Here is a 15,614-nt window from a genome sequence, read left to right on the forward strand (position 1 = left end):
GGAGCCGGCGCAAGTAAGCGGAGACTCAAACCTTTTGAATCCAAATTTAGGTGTTATTTTACAACTGCACCTGGTCACACTGAAACTGATCGTCGTTAAATTCAAATTCAAATTTGGCAGTTAGCTTCCTTTCTTGTTAAATATCAAATTAATAAAAAAAATTTATAAAATATAAAAATACTTTAATATATATGTATAATTTTTAAATATCGAAAAATATCGCAATTAACATGAAATGATTATTATTATCACTTTTATAGGTACGATATATCGATTTATTGTTATACAAAAGTCAAAACTGCAATATATATATAAAGTTTCCCGTATTTCCCGATATTCTCTCATCTCCACTTCCCCCAATAAAATAAAAATACACACTGAATTTGGTTCGTTTGGTTTTCATTTGTTTTTTTTTTTTTATTTTTATGTTTTTCTTCTCACTTTTATTGATAAAAAATGTTCAAATTTATGCGAATCGTTTTTTTGGTTTTCTTGATTTCATTTCATACGTATATGTATAATAATAATACATTGAAATTTCGTTTTATTTTTCTGTATAAATATTCCCGGTTTGTCTATATAATTTCTATTATTCCGATCTCTCCTATATATTCCTCAGTGGCGTAGTTTTTGACTTTCGTCAGGTGTTTGCTTGTGTACGAGTGTCAGTGTCGGGGGCTGTGGTGTGTGTGTGTGTGGCTTAGTGAAACATTTAAATAAGTTCCCGCGTTGTCAACAATGTTATATCGCACTTACTATTATTACAATAATATGAATTAAGTATCTTTCGAGTTCGATTCGTAGGAGGCTGCTGCGAAAAGCGTTAAAAGCAGGTTCATATCCTTCTCGTTATTAATGCTCTCTCGATTTAAATTACTCGGTTAATTGAATTAACTCAGACAGGGGAGACTATTCAACGTGTTTCTTAAATTGATATTATTTATTCATTTACTTATTTATCCGACGACTCTCTCTTTCTCGTTTTAAAAAGCAACAACTTTTGATTTAAATCATCTGCCAACAAATTGGTAATAATTTGGGGAATAGGTTGGGAAAAATTGTGAATGATTGGAGTGGTGAATGTTTTGAAACCGCCTTGGTCCTGAATCGTGATGAGGGGATTGTAAATGAAATGAAAAATAAAAAAGGCTAGTTAGCTTTTGTGTTTTTGTTTCTGCTTAATAGCAAAAGGCATTTTTATTCTTTCATAAATGGGTTTCGTGCCCTGCGTTAGACACGCACGAATTCTTCAATTAACTAAATTATAAGAATAATCAAAATATTTGTTTCTTGCCGCAAATGAAATGGGGTCTTTTTCAGAGAACATCGAATTTTGAGTAAAGTTAACAATTAGATGCTGAATGTGGCTGTGTGTGTGTGTTGTCGGGTTAAGTTTTTTACATTTTTCCAAGCAACTTGCAATAAAAACCAACTTTCACTTTGAGTTTTTGTTTTTTAGCTTAAACTTAAATTAAAGCATTTATATTATATCGTGTAAAAAAATTGAAAAGAATAGGAAATATAGCATTCCACTATTTTGCAGAATAATTAACAAATTTGCAATTTGAAGGCGCTACAAGGGAAGCTGAATGGGGGAAGGAGGGTTGGGCCTTTTTCGCTTGTACAAATACAAAAATTGGTTTAGCTTGCAGCTTTAGTTTTTAAAAAATTGTCACGACTCTACGCGCGATTTAGGCATGTTTGTGTGTACGCTATTTAATTTAATGCTTACAGTTTATACAAAAAGGTAGTAAACCAAAGGTAAATAAATCGCTCAATATCCTTGAGAGCGGGGCCTCTCCTCAACCAACAAAAATCGTATTAAGAACCTATTAATGCTCCTCTTTCTAGCTCGCGCCCTCTCGCATATGTTTGAGTGGTTTTTGTGTCGTGTATTCATATAAATAGTACATCTTGTTTCGCATTTGGTTGATGCCGAACTTGCCGTTTAGTTTTACACATAATATAGTTTATATTTCGTATATAATGCATTTCTGTTTCTATCTCTCAACTTGGTTCTGTCCGTCCGTCGGTTCGTCCAGCTTGTAAACTAACTTTTCGCTTGCCCTTCTATATAATGCACTTCACATTGCCTTCTGCTTCGATCCGTTTCCTCTAATCAATGTATAATCAATAGCTATTGTTGATAGAAAGTAAAGTAACCATAGGTAAGTGAGAGTACTGTGTGTTGTGTGCTGCGTGTGGGTGTGTTGGAGTTTGTCAAATATGAAGAAAGCGTGGCGTGGCGTGGCTGCTGTTGTTGTCTCTCGTCGGGCGTGCAATGCTATCTCAAAAAGTCGCAGTGAAAGGCGGGCGCTCGAATTCAGCTTGGCTCAATTTATTCGACCACCTTCAGCACCTTGCCAATGGCAATGGTTTTGTCTGAAAGTTAAAAGATATTTAGTTTTAGTCTTTATAATCAAGTCTTAGCACTCACTTTCATCTCGCAGCGTGAAACGACCCATTTGAGGGAATAGCTTAAACTGTTCAAGGCAAATCATTCCGGAGCACTCGATGCGCATAATTGCCACCTGATCCTGCTTAACAAACCGTGGACGTGTTTTTGATTTCTCCCCAGTCTTTTTGTCGACCAAACAGATGAGGGCCTAAGCGAAAGAGTAATAAGAAGTGATTAAAATTATGGCTATATTATGGAAAAATCAAAAGGAAAGCTCACCTTAACAGTGACCTCCTCTGCAGCGCAGTGTATATGCATGACAGCCGAGTAACCCGCACAGATAATTGATTTGTGTTCTAATATTACGACCTGAGCATCAAAGATTTTTCCCGTCTTGATGGGATTAGTGGCATCGCAGAGCACAAAACCAGGCGAGACATCCTCCTCCTCGATGCCCTAATGAAAAAAAGGGATATAATAAGTATAAATATAATTACAATAATATAAAGGTCTAAAATTAACGTACTTTCAGCTTGATCTTGACATTCTCGCCAGGTCCAACAGATGTGACTTCAAAATCGTCCGAGAACAATTGATCCACCGCCACTTGCGTCTGAAAATATATATCAAATTAAGTCCAAAAAAAGACGCAACTAAGGTCAAGGCAAAGAACTCACCCTATTTGGCATAACCAGCAGATTCTGGCCCTTTCGCGCCATTCCAGACTCCACCTTGCCCATCACAACGGTGCCCATGTCCTTGTATTTGTCCACAATGGGCATGATAAAGGGCCCGTCCGACTTGCGGTTGAGCGAGGGCAGTTCGTCGATGAACGGAATGAATGCTGGCCCCCTGTACCAGGGGCACAGTGTCTCCGGTATCTGGTCCTTGAGGCCGTAGCCGCTGAGGCCCGAGCAAGGCATAAAGGTAAGGTCCTTGGCCGGGTTGAAGCCCAGCTTCTTGAGGTATGGTAGTATCTTGTCTTTGCATTCGTTGTAGCGCGTCTGATCCCAACTGACCGTGGGATCATCCATTTTGTTGACCAGCACGACCAGATGCTTGACGCCAGCGGTCTTGGCCAACATGGCGTGCTCGCGGGTCTGTCCGCCGCGATCGAAACCCGTCTCGAACTCTCCCTTTCGCGCCGAGATGACCAGCACGGCGAGATCGGCCTGCGCCGCCCCTCCGATCATGTTCGGCACGAAGCTCTTGTGGCCGGGCGCGTCCAGGATGGTGAAGTGCTTGCGGTCAGTCTCGAAAAAGGCGCGTCCCACCTCAACGGTCTTGCCCTTGTCGCGCTCCTCCTGGTTGGTGTCCAGCGCCCAGGACAGGTACCAACTCTCGCGAGACTTCTCGCGCGCCTCCCGCTCGTATTTCTCCAGCGTCCGCTTGTCCACCATTCCGGTGAGAGACATGATCTGTCCGCCAATCGTTGATTTGCCAGCATCTAAGCAAGGGGAGAGTTACAATTATAATAAGCTCAGGTTTCCAATTGATATTTTGGGATAACTTACCAACATGACCAATGAACACAACGTTCACATGCTCTCGCTTGCTTCTGTTTTCCTCCACCTTGACCACCTTCTTCTTGGACACCTTGGGCGTGGCCTCACCCTCCGCGAACTCGGCATCATCTGCCTCCTCGTCCTCGGGTGTGATCACTGCATCTTCCTCCACATCCCAGCTGTCAGCGGGATCGGTTTCTAAATGAGAAAATATGTACATAGATTGTTGTTAGTTTAAATATTTACAATGGAGAGTTTCAAGGTGTTTGGGTGATGCCATTGGAGAAGGTGTATAGGAAATAGTGTGTCAGAGATCATAGCAATTCGAAAAGAACGAAATTTGATGCCATTACTTATTTGTATTGAAAATAGTTTCTCAAAATGGATCAAGAAACACGTTTACTTTCTGAAAAGTAGTGATTGTAACAACAATAATAATTGAAAAGTAAATGTTATTCAGTGGTAATTAACATATTAGGTTAAAATACTTCAAGAGCGACCATAAAATATTGTCACAAATAATCATTCACTGGATGAATCTAGTTTTAAACGGAAAAAGTAAATGGATTTCAGAAAAATCTGAAATGTAATGTTATTTTTGAATTTATAACAACACATAGTTTTTTCTTAAAAGAGATAAGGAGCAGTCTGATATACATATTTACAAGGAAAAGCTATTATTTGAATAACAAAATGTTTCAGTTGTTGCTGACACTCTGGAGATGTATTTAATGCTGAATTCGTTGTTTCAATTGCAAGAGTATCTTTTTTTGTATCTTTTAGTGGTTCTCTGTATAAACTCTAAACTACAGTGGGCGTACAATAAGGCAAATCGATAAAGATGTTTTAAATACATTTTAAAACATCAACAAAGTAATTTCTATAATTATATAGAGACAGTTCAACATTAAAGAAGCTTCTCTACTTAGAAATTTAGCTTTATTCCTACGATTTATTATATCATTAAATTTCAACACAGAGAACTGACAACTGTTCAAATACCTTGGCTTTCTAGCTATAAATTTAGGTCGACTTGTAGTGAATCGAACCTCATGGGAGTACTTGTGGAGAATTTTAATTTATTAGCCTTGTGGGATTTCTATGCAAGTTGTCAAGTTGTAATCATTCTCAGGGGGACCTGTTTTTATAACTACTTGGCGCTGAAAGGTATACTTTGTATACAGGTTAGATTAGTTAGTTACTGGCACATGCACTTGCTCTGTTTGACCTGACAGCCACATGCTAATTGCTAATTACTGACTCCGGACAGCCAGCCAGCCAGGCAGTTGGATGACGGATGAGTCATGTGCCTGTAGACCGGCTTGGAGTGCCGTGCCGGGTGACAACGTGCGTGCTCGGGTGCTGGTGAAGGTTGCTATGTAGTTGGCTAGTGGACTGGATCCCGAACCTTTTACCGGACACCGTAGTTGGCCTTGTTGGCGGGATTTAAACTGCTGGCGTAGAAGCTCATTCCGTGTTTAGTTGACTACTAACTTGTTCTCCACGAGGACTTTGATGGCTGCTTGGAGTAAATGTAACGAGACCCGGCGCCCTTACTCATATTTACACATGTGTTTAATAAGGATTTAACAATATATCTATGGCAGTAACAGGAGCCAATACGCGAGCGTGTTGCGATCGCGCGGAAGTATAAAAGCCAACAGCGCCAAATCGACGACGCGCTCTTTTCACATTTTTTCGTCGGTTTGGTTTGGCTGCCAGCCTTCCTGCCTGCCGCACAACTAACGCTAGAATCAAGTTCGAAGCGGTTTCAACCGCCGGCGAGCTGCACTAAGCGCTTCCATTCGGGCCAAACAGCCACAGCCGCCACATACAACAGTACCAACAAAAGCATTAAAGCAACAACTGTGTACGGTGGAGTCGCTGCGATAACGAGTGAGCCAGAGCCAGCGCTAGCACCAGCTGAACGGAGGCCACCAGTCCAGTCAGCACAGCGAAGCTGGACGCAGCATAGGCTCCAATAAACGGCTGGCAGAAACGCAAACGTGTCAAAACACATGAATGGGGGGAGCATTGGTTGTGTGTGTGTGAGGCAAATGGCCAAATAAACGTTGGCACAAAGCGTAGAGGCAGTAAAATGGCAACGCAAACAGCTGCTCGTCAACGTCGCCGGGAGAATAGCAAATGAATGGGGGGGGGAAACATTAGAAATGCGCAATTTGCAAGATATCCTGTGATCGTGAAGTCATGATGATAATGACTTAAAAACGCTTTTTTAAGCTCGGTTCAGAATACAAAAATTAAAGGAAAATATAGGAAGTGAAGATCTAAACAGTTCCTTATAAAAAAATAAACAAAGAAGATCTTGGGTTAATTAAAAAATATTTAAAGTTCATAATTATTACGGCTTTTGTACGACTGTTCCTCCAAAATATTTAAAAAGACTAGCCAAATTAAGTTTTTTGGAAATTCTGCATTATTAATCTTGAAATTTAAATGGAATTCCCTATCAGTTATTTTTAAAAGTAGCCAAAAAATCTTTAAAATAACAAGTAACTATTTTAGGAAAATGAATCTAAGCCCCACTTAAATTACAAAGCTTTTGTTGAAAATTTACTTAAAATGATACAATGCAGATAAACATAAGATTTTGATTCATTTTAAACAGTGACTTAAAAACCGTGACTGTGTAGCGCACCGTTTCTAAGCAGATCATTGCGCATCGCTGCGATGAGACACCGCGTTTGGCGACACGACGACATGAAAAGCAACTAAAGAAAGGCCCTGACCAGTGATTGTTTTTGCGCTGGTAAAAGCGATTAGCCGCTTTGCCCTAACTGCAGAATAATATGCACACGAACGCGAGAATGGGGCGAGCAACACATGCTACGCCGACTGCTACGTCGACGCAGATTGAGGTTATGTGCTGCCGATAATAACCTAAGCACAGCAAATGCAACCTTTCTTTCGCCTGCGTCTCAATGCTTTGTTCCTTCTCCCCCATTTACCCATCCTCTGGGCCGCTGACCTCTCACCTCCCTGCTGTCGCTCGCTGCGTGCCAGCAGGTAGCAACAATAACACGCTGCTTTGTTGACGTCACAGAGGAAGAGTTCAATGGACGTGGGGCGTAGGGATTGGGAGGGGGTTGTGTCGGGTTGGTTGGTACATTTGGGGCTGGCTGCTATTTACCATTGTTTGCGTTGAGGTTCTCCACGGGCGTCGCTGCCGCTGTCGCTGCGGGCGAACCCGGCGCTGGCGATGCAGAGTTGGAGGAGGTGACCGCTGCTGCTGCCGCCGCTGGCGCAGGAGGAGGAGCTGCCGCTGCCGCAGCTGCTGGCAGAGCATTTGTGGATCCACCGCTGCCAGTGGAGTCGGGTGTGGTGGCTGGTGTGGCGGATCCGGATCCTGAGGCCGGATCAGTGGCCACGGGTGGCGGTGGGGGCGGCGCGTCCGCCTCTGCCACCGTCGCTGCCGCCGCGGCCACGCTGTAGCTGAAGCTGGGCACGAACTCGACAGCGTTCACGTTCAGCGTGGAGAACTTTGTGCTGATCTCCGTGTTTTCCTGCGCAGCCATTCCCTGTGGTACTGTTTTCCTTTTTCAACCGATGAAAATCTCTCGCTTTTTTCACGCGACACACTTTCGCCCTCCAACAACTTCTGCTGCTGCGCTGCTTCTTCTTGCTGCTCCCGCACTCACACAGAACACACGCGGTCGCTTGGAATGCGCTTCGTTGTGCGAATGGCGCTACAAAAACAGTGGGGCCGGATGGGGGCGCGACGCGGGGTTTGAGCCAGACTTTCGATTCGGTTTATACTAATGTTATGTTTTAGTGTTGTTTGTTGTAGCCTGGCCAACTTGGTGTGAGAGCAGTTTGCAGCTCCTCGCTTTTGGCTATCGAATTGTATGCTACGGCTATCGGCAGTGACCACCTGGTGACCTGCAGGTGCGATTCGACTACCTGGACACTAAATGCAACACCTTTATTTAGAAATTTACTATTTTTACACGTTTCAAGCCACGCATCGAAACAGGGTTGTCACACGTGGTTGATTCTATCGGACTATCGATAGCACGTTCTACAGTGGGACCTACGATATGTTGCATTTTTTAAAAAGCAGCTAATACTGTCTTCCCACACAGCGCATCTGTGAGGAACGTTTGGGATTTTTCGCAGATGCGAAACTCGTGTTCCCACAGAGCTGCATCAAAGTGCATCTGCATCCGAACAGCTGATCGATCAGCTGTGGCTCATGAAAACGTAAACAAAGGCGGTCGAATTGGCAGTTGCAAATTTGAAATGGAGCATTTACCAACTATTTTGGCTGTTGTACAACAGCAAAAGGCACAGATTGCGTCAGAATTTATCCGCAATAAATTTAAATGACTTAAATGACAAGGAATTTTAGTTTTTCTAATGATTTTTCTCTAACAAAGAGCAAATTCACCGAAAAGTGTCTATAGGTGGTATAGGCATCCAAAATCTTTAAAATAAGGTAGAGGTAGGCGGTTTATATTAAATAGTAACAATTGGGGACATATTGGGGCAAGAATATACCGAAAAAACGCCAACATCTATTTTGGGCATGCTTGTAGCTTTGGCGCCACGTTTTAAATTCCATATCTCATTTGTTTCTCGCCAAGTGTGTATACACTTTCGTAGTGATGGTCAAATTTTCAGAGTTGCACCGAAGAACTATCGCCAAACAAACGGTCGTTACATTTAGATGCGCTTTGATGCAGGGCCAATTGAGAAAATTCGGAACGGCAAAACCTTATGGACCGTTTGTTCAACGGATGCCAGATGCGCTTTGACGGTGTGTGGGAAGACCCTATAACTTGACAAGTCTAAACAAATAACAACTAACAATAAAACTCAAGCCAAGTAGACGGAAATTTAAAGAAAAATTAATGATTTTAATTGTTATAAAAAAAAAAAATAAAATTATAAAAAACCATTTCATATATGTAGGTTATTTGGAACCCATCTTTAACGTTTGTTTCCGCGTTCATTGTAGCCAGCCTGTGTTGCTTTCAGTAATGAACTCACGAATAACAGATTCTGAGAACAAAATTAAAAAAGCTAAAATAATACAAAAAATTAGGAAAATATTATTAAAAAACAATAGCTACATAGCTAAAAGAACAAATAAACGGTATTGTAGTGATTTTATATATCGATGATGCCCTGGCAAACATCGACATACTCGATGTTTCGAAAACATCGCTGTCATCGATGTTGGCATCGACGTATCGCCATCTCTAGTTCGTGTCAGACGCCATTTTAGCAGAAGCGAAAAAGGAAGAGAAATTCTTTGCTTAAATCAGCAACTCGTGTATTTCGAGTTGAAAAAGATATCACGATTGATATGAGCAACGGTGGCAGTGGCGGGGGATTGGGCGGAGCTCGCCCGCCCCCCAGGATCGACGGCATGGTGTCGCTGAAGGCAAGTACCACAGGGAAAAAGAGAGGGAACGGCTTCCAAAATGGCGGCCGGCTGGCGACGTTGTTAGATAACCTATTTTTTCCGGCATGCAAGGTAATATCAAGGTTTAAAAATATCCATCTATATCCGGCAGGTCGACAATCTCACATACCGCACCACGCCGGAGGATCTGCGTCGTGTCTTCGAGCGCTGCGGCGAGGTTGGTGACATCTACATACCGCGGGATCGCTACACACGTGAGAGTCGTGGATTCGCCTTTGTGCGGTAAGTCTTTTTTGGGTTTTCTTCTCTTGCATTTTTTTGTTTGGGGAAGGGGGTTCCTGAACATCTATAGATTCCGAGAATTTTGATATTAAGCTGAGATAAGAAACTTTGTTTATGTCTAGGAAATAACTGCGTTATATGCAAAGCACTTTCACCATCATTTTCATAAAGACTACTTTCACCATATTCCATTTTTCACGTTTTCCTTTTACTTTTCAATTAAATCTGCACTTTTTGCATGTTTCGAAGATGTTCAGCTCAATCTCTGAACATTTTCCACAGCAAAACTAGTGCCAGATCAAATGTGTTCACTTGCAACTGTTGCCTACTCAACCTTTACTAGCCAACATACTGAGAATACAACAATACTATAATTAAATTTAAGTAGTTTATGTTGTATAAGAATATTATATGAGTTGCCTTGTTTCATGCGCACATTACTTGCTAACTATAGAAGATGTTTTAGCTATCAATCTATACATTTTCCTTAGCAAAAATGCGCCAGAGCGACTGTGTTCACTTGCAACTGTTGCCTACTCAACCTTTACTAGCCAACATACTGAGAATACGACAGTTAATTGTATAAATTTACCATTACAATTAAGGATAGTTTTCATATCAAATCAAAGGAAGTCCCAGATGTTTGATATACATTTTCGATCAAAATACAAAATATTTCATTCGCATATTTGCTCTCTTTTAATATATATCAGCTTTCAGTCTGTATATATTCCTTAGCAAAACGATGCCAGAGCGACTGTGTTCACTTGCAACTGTTGCCTACCAAAACCCTGCTAGCCAACATACTGTGAAACCCTACAATTGATTATTTAGTAATTTAGGTTCTTGAATACAATGATTTGCATATTAAAGCATTATAATCGCTCTTCTTTCAGCTTCTATGACAAACGCGATGCTGAGGACGCACTCGACGCCATGGATGGTCGCATGTTGGACGGCAGGGAGCTCCGTGTCCAGATGGCCCGTTATGGTCGCCCGTCGTCGCCCACACGCAGCACCAGCAGCCGTCGCGGTGGAGGCGGTGCTGGCGGTGGAGGTTCCGGAGGTGGAGCACGTCGTCGCTCTCGCTCCCGCTCCCCGATGAGCCGCCGTCGTTCGCGCAGTCCGCGTCGTCGCTCCTATTCACCGCGCTCGAGGTCTCGCTCGGCCACCAGCCATTCTCCAGAGCGCCGCTCCAAGTTTTCGCGCAGTCCAGTACGTGGGGATAGCCGCAATGGGATAGGAGGAGCCGCTGGAGGTCTAGGCGCGGCCGCTTCCCGCAGCCGCAGTCGCTCCTAAATGAAGAAATAATACGTTCCAACATGTGGAGAGTGCGAGGTGAGTTTTCAGTGTGCCAAGTTGGCTATACTTATTACAAGATAACTTTTCCCTATTTAGATATGGCTCGCTGACAAGGCCCACTTTTTGATTCCGATCCAAAAACCGGATACGATGGGCTTCTCATCCTGTGTCATGCTGTACCCGAACAGCAGGTATACAAACCATTGAACAGTCTTACACTTTACACAACTATTTATAGCGAACTATTTTAAGTTTCGGCAGAGAAAAATTAAGTGGAGAACACGCAAAAATTATGTTTCGAGGCCGATCCTCGGACCGATGCGATCCCTTGATGTTAGTTCTTTCAGATTAGGCTTTTGATACACTTAGTAGCTAGTAGCAGCGATCCTTGAACAAAATCAGATACAAAACAAAACAATAAACTCAATATACCATGGCGTACTTATCGAACAAAGATGACAGCTGAAGGAGGAGAAGGAGAAAGATGAGAAAGGAAGAAGAAAGGGATGGGGAGTGGGGATGTTAGGACAACTCTCTGTTTGTTTCGTTCCGTTCGATTTCCGTTCTGTGCACCTTTTAACGACAAAACTTATTAACAAGCTTCTCCCACATGTTTATTATTATACATGCAGGCAATGGTGTGTGGCAGTTGTTGCGGTTCAGATAAGATTGTGGTTAAATCGCGAGAGGGAGGATCAGCAGCAGCGCGCACCATCGTAGCTACAACTCCTAACTACCCGGGAGCGGACATCGCTTGGCCGCTGTTGCTGTTGCTGAAGCTGATGCTGATGCTGCTGCTGTTGCTGTTGCCGCCGATGTTGTTGCCGTTGCAGTTTCCTGTTTCCGGTTAGCCGCTGCCACAGTCACACTCCTGCTGCCGCTGCTGCTGTTGGAGCTCAGCTTGGGAGCTCTGGGAGCAGAGCTTTTGATCATAGTTTCCTGTTTGCCGTCGTTTCCTGTCACCTCTTCTCTCGTCTCGTCTCATCTCGTCTCGTCGTTTGTTGCTGGTTGGCGTTCTTGGTGGTTTCCTGTCTCTTGGTGGGCGTCCCTTTTGACTTTAGGCGAAAAAAAAATAAACATTTCCAGCTGAGGACAAGGACAATCGCGATTGAAGCTGGAGAGGATGCGACCGTTCTGCAACAATCCGAGGGGTTTCTTAAATGGTCTCAAAAAAGGGTGAGTTCTGACTACTAACCAAGTTTGCTTTCAGATAAAAGAAAATTTCAATAAAGATTTACATATTTTCTATTTAAAAATATAAACAGTGACTCTTAATTATTGTGGGGGATAGTGGAAATTGTTTATTCTTTGGCATACCCAATGAAAATGTTAAGGTTAAAGGAGTTGCTTGTTCGTTTATTTGTTTCCATTGACATCCGTAACCTGGTAGACGAGTTTTTTATTGACAAAACATTAGCCGGGATACCAAAAGTCAGATCCCCACACACATTTGAGATTCGAACACGACCTGTTTGTATAGCCCTATCGGATCTTACACACTTTCGCACCAAATTTGATTGACAAGCAAGGAAATCGAGTTCTCGGTCAACAAGATGATCCAGTATGATACGGTCGTGGTTAAGAATGTGTCCTGGTAAGCTCCTTATACTCACCTGATTGGACTTGGCATTTGACTGCAATCCCTAGGCAGCCGGACCTCCATACGGAGGGAACCTATGTGTGCCCCTTTCCGGAGCCACCGGCGGCGGAGCCCCATTTGCGTACCGGCAACTGGTATGGCCATCTGGAGCCGCACCAGCGGCTCTTCTACCATCAGACTATGAACTCGGTGCGTGCCAGCAAGCGATTTCGCGCTAATCCAAACATCCCAAAGGATACGTTAGACTTTCAGCTGCAGTCACGGTACGACCATACCCGAGAGGCCTTTCCGGACAAGGTCGACTATGTGATGCAGCGGGAGACGTGCCGGGCAATTTCAAGCTGGTCGGCTCCTGGAGCAGCCAATGAAATAGGGGCACGGCACAAGTCGTTCCGGGTGCTGCGGAACACGCGTATGATTCGCCGTATGCAGGAGGACGCTTTGGGCCACCCATTGCGTATTGGTAAGTGGGGTTTGTTTTTTATCCTTGCAGGGTATTATAATTTTAGTCGGTATGAATTTCTGCCCTCATGAGATATATACTATATTCTTGATTAGCATCGAAAACCATGTCGATCTAACCAAGTGTGTTCGTTTTTATGCAAACTACAAGGGTATATGCATTACGGCTCTACGAAGTTAGCTTTATTTCTTGATCTTTGCTATCTTTAACAAAAAAAGATAGTAATTGTTTTTTTTACAAAACGTCTAATTTAATTGTTTTACTTTTTTTAAAGTCAAAATGAACAAAAATATTTATGAACACAAATTGATTCTTTTATCCAATCCCTTCTACTTTTCTTAGGTGGTTGCAAGGAGAAAATTCATCCACACAGCACCAAGCTAATTTGCAGCGGCGTCCACAACCAGCTGGTCAATAATGGATTCTCGCGCCAGACCTCCGACGGCAACTTCTTCCGCTACTAGACACACTTTCGCCTTTCCAGATAATTTCGTTAGTTTTGTTTTGATCTCGTTCGAGTCAATAACGAAAACAGGAGATGGCTTCGTCACGGAAGTCGCTTCACAGCGCTGAATGCTGGCGCCATTGCGCCCTTGGAACACTGGTTTACCCAATTTCATCATTCAATAATGGACACCATCTCTTGATCCCCATTTGCTCTGGCTGCCACAGGAAGTTCCCACCTGAACCCTCACCTTATCTCCAATATTTTCCAGAGTTTCCTTAAACATTTTAATATCTCAACCTGGTGGGGGGTGAGAGAGAAATGCTGTAAGAAGATATTGAACTCAGTGGTCTCACTCCACTGTTTTTAAGATAAATGGAAGCAACTTGGAATCCAACCCTGAAAACACAGACACTCCTGTAGAGCTTTTAGGTATGCTCACATGACTCATGCCAGCCTCCTCGCAAGATTATGGCCGGGTAAGAGTTCATCTGAACTCAAATCCTGGAAGCATAGAGGTTTCTGAGAGCTGGCGCAGTCACGTGGCAGGCTGGAGCGCTGAGAACCGATCCGGATTTCATCTGATTGCCGCTTGGTCACTGAGTCACCAGACGATCCACCCAAAGCCGCAGACGCGTCCTCGCTTCTCACAGAGTTCCTGAGGCGCTGAAGAGGATGAGGCGCAAATGTTTTTCAGCATAACATGAATAGCAGTGATTTATGACCCCCATGTGTGATAATATAACTTCTTGAGGTTTTTTGATGATACACTATATTATCTGATAAAATATAGTGAACAATCCAGTCCTTCTCCTGGCACTCAAACAAAGACAACAATCCCGCAATCCTTCCTCTTGAAGGCTCAGGCGGATCCATGGATAAAATGCCCTGAATCTTCCTTACAGATCCATCAGTCCCAGCTGCGCAAATGGCGCGGGATCGATACATCTTCGCCCGGTGGAATCATGCCGCCCGGAACTGGGATTTGGTGAGTTCATTGGCCGGACCTGGAAGACTTAGAACTTGAGCCGCCGCGGATTCCTGCAGGGATTGGCTTCGCAGGCCCGCGGCAGCTGCTGCAGGGGTGGGTTGGTCTTGCAGTTGGGTGGCACTGCATATAACCCACCGATCACTTGGTCAACACTGAATCGCACTGGTGCTCATCCGAATGCAACCAAAGAGTGAATAAAAACTCCGTCTAGAGGCTTAAGAGGAATGTGGCTTCTGACACTTCACATGGCTCAATTTACCAGGCACTTGGCCTGATGGTGGAAAACAGCAACACTGAAGGCTCATCCCAGGAAGGTAATCTCATATCATAGGTGCCTGGTTTCACTCCCACATGAACCCAGAGTGCCCAACTCCTCACAGTGGCCATGCCATGTCGGTGGCGGTCACCAGCAGAAGGCCACCGTCCACAAGGCACTGCATAGCGCCGTCTAAAAAGCGATTCGGGCATCCATACGGATCAAGGTCTACGGCATCGAAGCGTTTCTCGGGGGCCGTGGAAAGGTACATAACAGTCCTATAGGATAAAGTTTTTATAAACACTTTTCTTGAAATATATTTCTTCCCTTACATGGCATCCGCGTGGCTGGCCTCGATCAGCTCTTCGACCTTGTTGTGCCGCACATTCGTGTTGATGGACGCCACCGCCTGTCGGGACAAATCGTTGGCCACGATCTGACGGACGCCAGCGATTTCCTGGGCATAGCGGATGCTTCGCAGCCCGGTGGCCGCCAGAGCCTCCAGGATCCGCAATCCATCCTCATAGCGTGTGCCTGCCACATAGACAGGCGGATCTTCTGGAACCTCAGTTTCGGGTTTCTCTTCCGTCTGGTTATCTTTCACCTTCTTTCGCTGCTTTTTGAGAGCCTTTTCGCTCCTTTCCTTGGCCAATCGCCGGTAGTAGACGTTCAGCACGGCGATGCTCAGATCCCGGTTGAATTCCTGGACAGGATTGTAGAAGACATTGCCGCCGGAGACGATCTCCGCGTTGCGCTCACGTATCACGTTCTCATTGGGGTTCTCCGCAATGGCAGCCTGCGGAAAGGGCGGTGTGTTAAAAGGTTTTTATTTATTAATTATAAAAGTTAATAACAACATGCGGTTTTTCCTCGTCTATTTCCATTATTATCGAAATTTACCGAAAATACCAAGCAATTGTTGCTGAAATCCCAAATAAAATGTTTGGTTTTTAAGTGTGACCAACTGGCTCGTTTGTTTTTTG

General features: G+C 43.7%; 4 protein-coding genes across 5 annotated transcripts; 2 read left to right on the forward strand and 2 right to left on the reverse strand.

Annotated features, from left to right (window-relative positions):
• Positions 1-1,158: 1,158 nt before the first annotated feature.
• Positions 1,159-7,891, reverse strand: eRF3 (eukaryotic translation release factor 3). Of its 2 annotated transcripts, none has more exons than XM_017170409.3 (7): positions 7,055-7,891; positions 3,913-4,101; positions 3,076-3,845; positions 2,925-3,011; positions 2,678-2,854; positions 2,438-2,606; positions 1,159-2,382 (listed from the first exon to the last, which is right to left on the reverse strand). In XM_017170409.3, the coding sequence occupies exons 1-7, from the start codon at positions 7,437-7,439 to the stop codon at positions 2,339-2,341; spliced, it is 1,821 nt and encodes a 606-aa protein (XP_017025898.1). In that variant the 5' UTR covers positions 7,440-7,891; the 3' UTR covers positions 1,159-2,338. The 2 variants fall into 2 exon arrangements, with proteins under 2 accessions (XP_017025898.1, XP_017025899.1); XM_017170410.1 differs by lacking the exon at positions 7,055-7,891 and adding an exon at positions 5,398-5,479.
• A 1,227-nt stretch (positions 7,892-9,118) lies between these two features.
• SC35 (SR family splicing factor SC35) lies at positions 9,119-11,317 on the forward strand. Its single transcript, XM_017170235.3, has 4 exons — positions 9,119-9,310; positions 9,444-9,574; positions 10,471-10,912; positions 10,973-11,317. The coding sequence occupies exons 1-3, from the start codon at positions 9,233-9,235 to the stop codon at positions 10,871-10,873; spliced, it is 612 nt and encodes a 203-aa protein (XP_017025724.1). The 5' UTR covers positions 9,119-9,232; the 3' UTR covers positions 10,874-10,912; positions 10,973-11,317.
• Positions 11,318-12,280: 963 nt separating this feature from the next.
• Positions 12,281-13,440, forward strand: LOC108077069 (uncharacterized). The gene is made up of 3 exons (XM_017170236.3): positions 12,281-12,470; positions 12,524-12,939; positions 13,282-13,440. The coding sequence occupies exons 1-3, from the start codon at positions 12,430-12,432 to the stop codon at positions 13,401-13,403; spliced, it is 579 nt and encodes a 192-aa protein (XP_017025725.1). The 5' UTR covers positions 12,281-12,429; the 3' UTR covers positions 13,404-13,440.
• A 1,309-nt stretch (positions 13,441-14,749) lies between these two features.
• Trm1 (tRNA methyltransferase 1) lies at positions 14,750-15,567 on the reverse strand. Its single transcript, XM_070283192.1, has 3 exons — positions 15,489-15,567; positions 14,964-15,427; positions 14,750-14,909 (listed from the first exon to the last, which is right to left on the reverse strand). Exons 1-3 carry the CDS (start codon positions 15,513-15,515, stop codon positions 14,750-14,752), a joined length of 651 nt encoding a protein of 216 aa, XP_070139293.1. The 5' UTR covers positions 15,516-15,567.
• Between the last annotated feature and the right edge of the window lie 47 nt (positions 15,568-15,614).

The sequence above is a fragment of the Drosophila kikkawai genome, chromosome 2L, assembly GCF_030179895.1.
Source record: "Drosophila kikkawai strain 14028-0561.14 chromosome 2L, DkikHiC1v2, whole genome shotgun sequence".
Lineage (NCBI taxonomy): Eukaryota > Metazoa > Arthropoda > Insecta > Diptera > Drosophilidae > Drosophila > Drosophila kikkawai.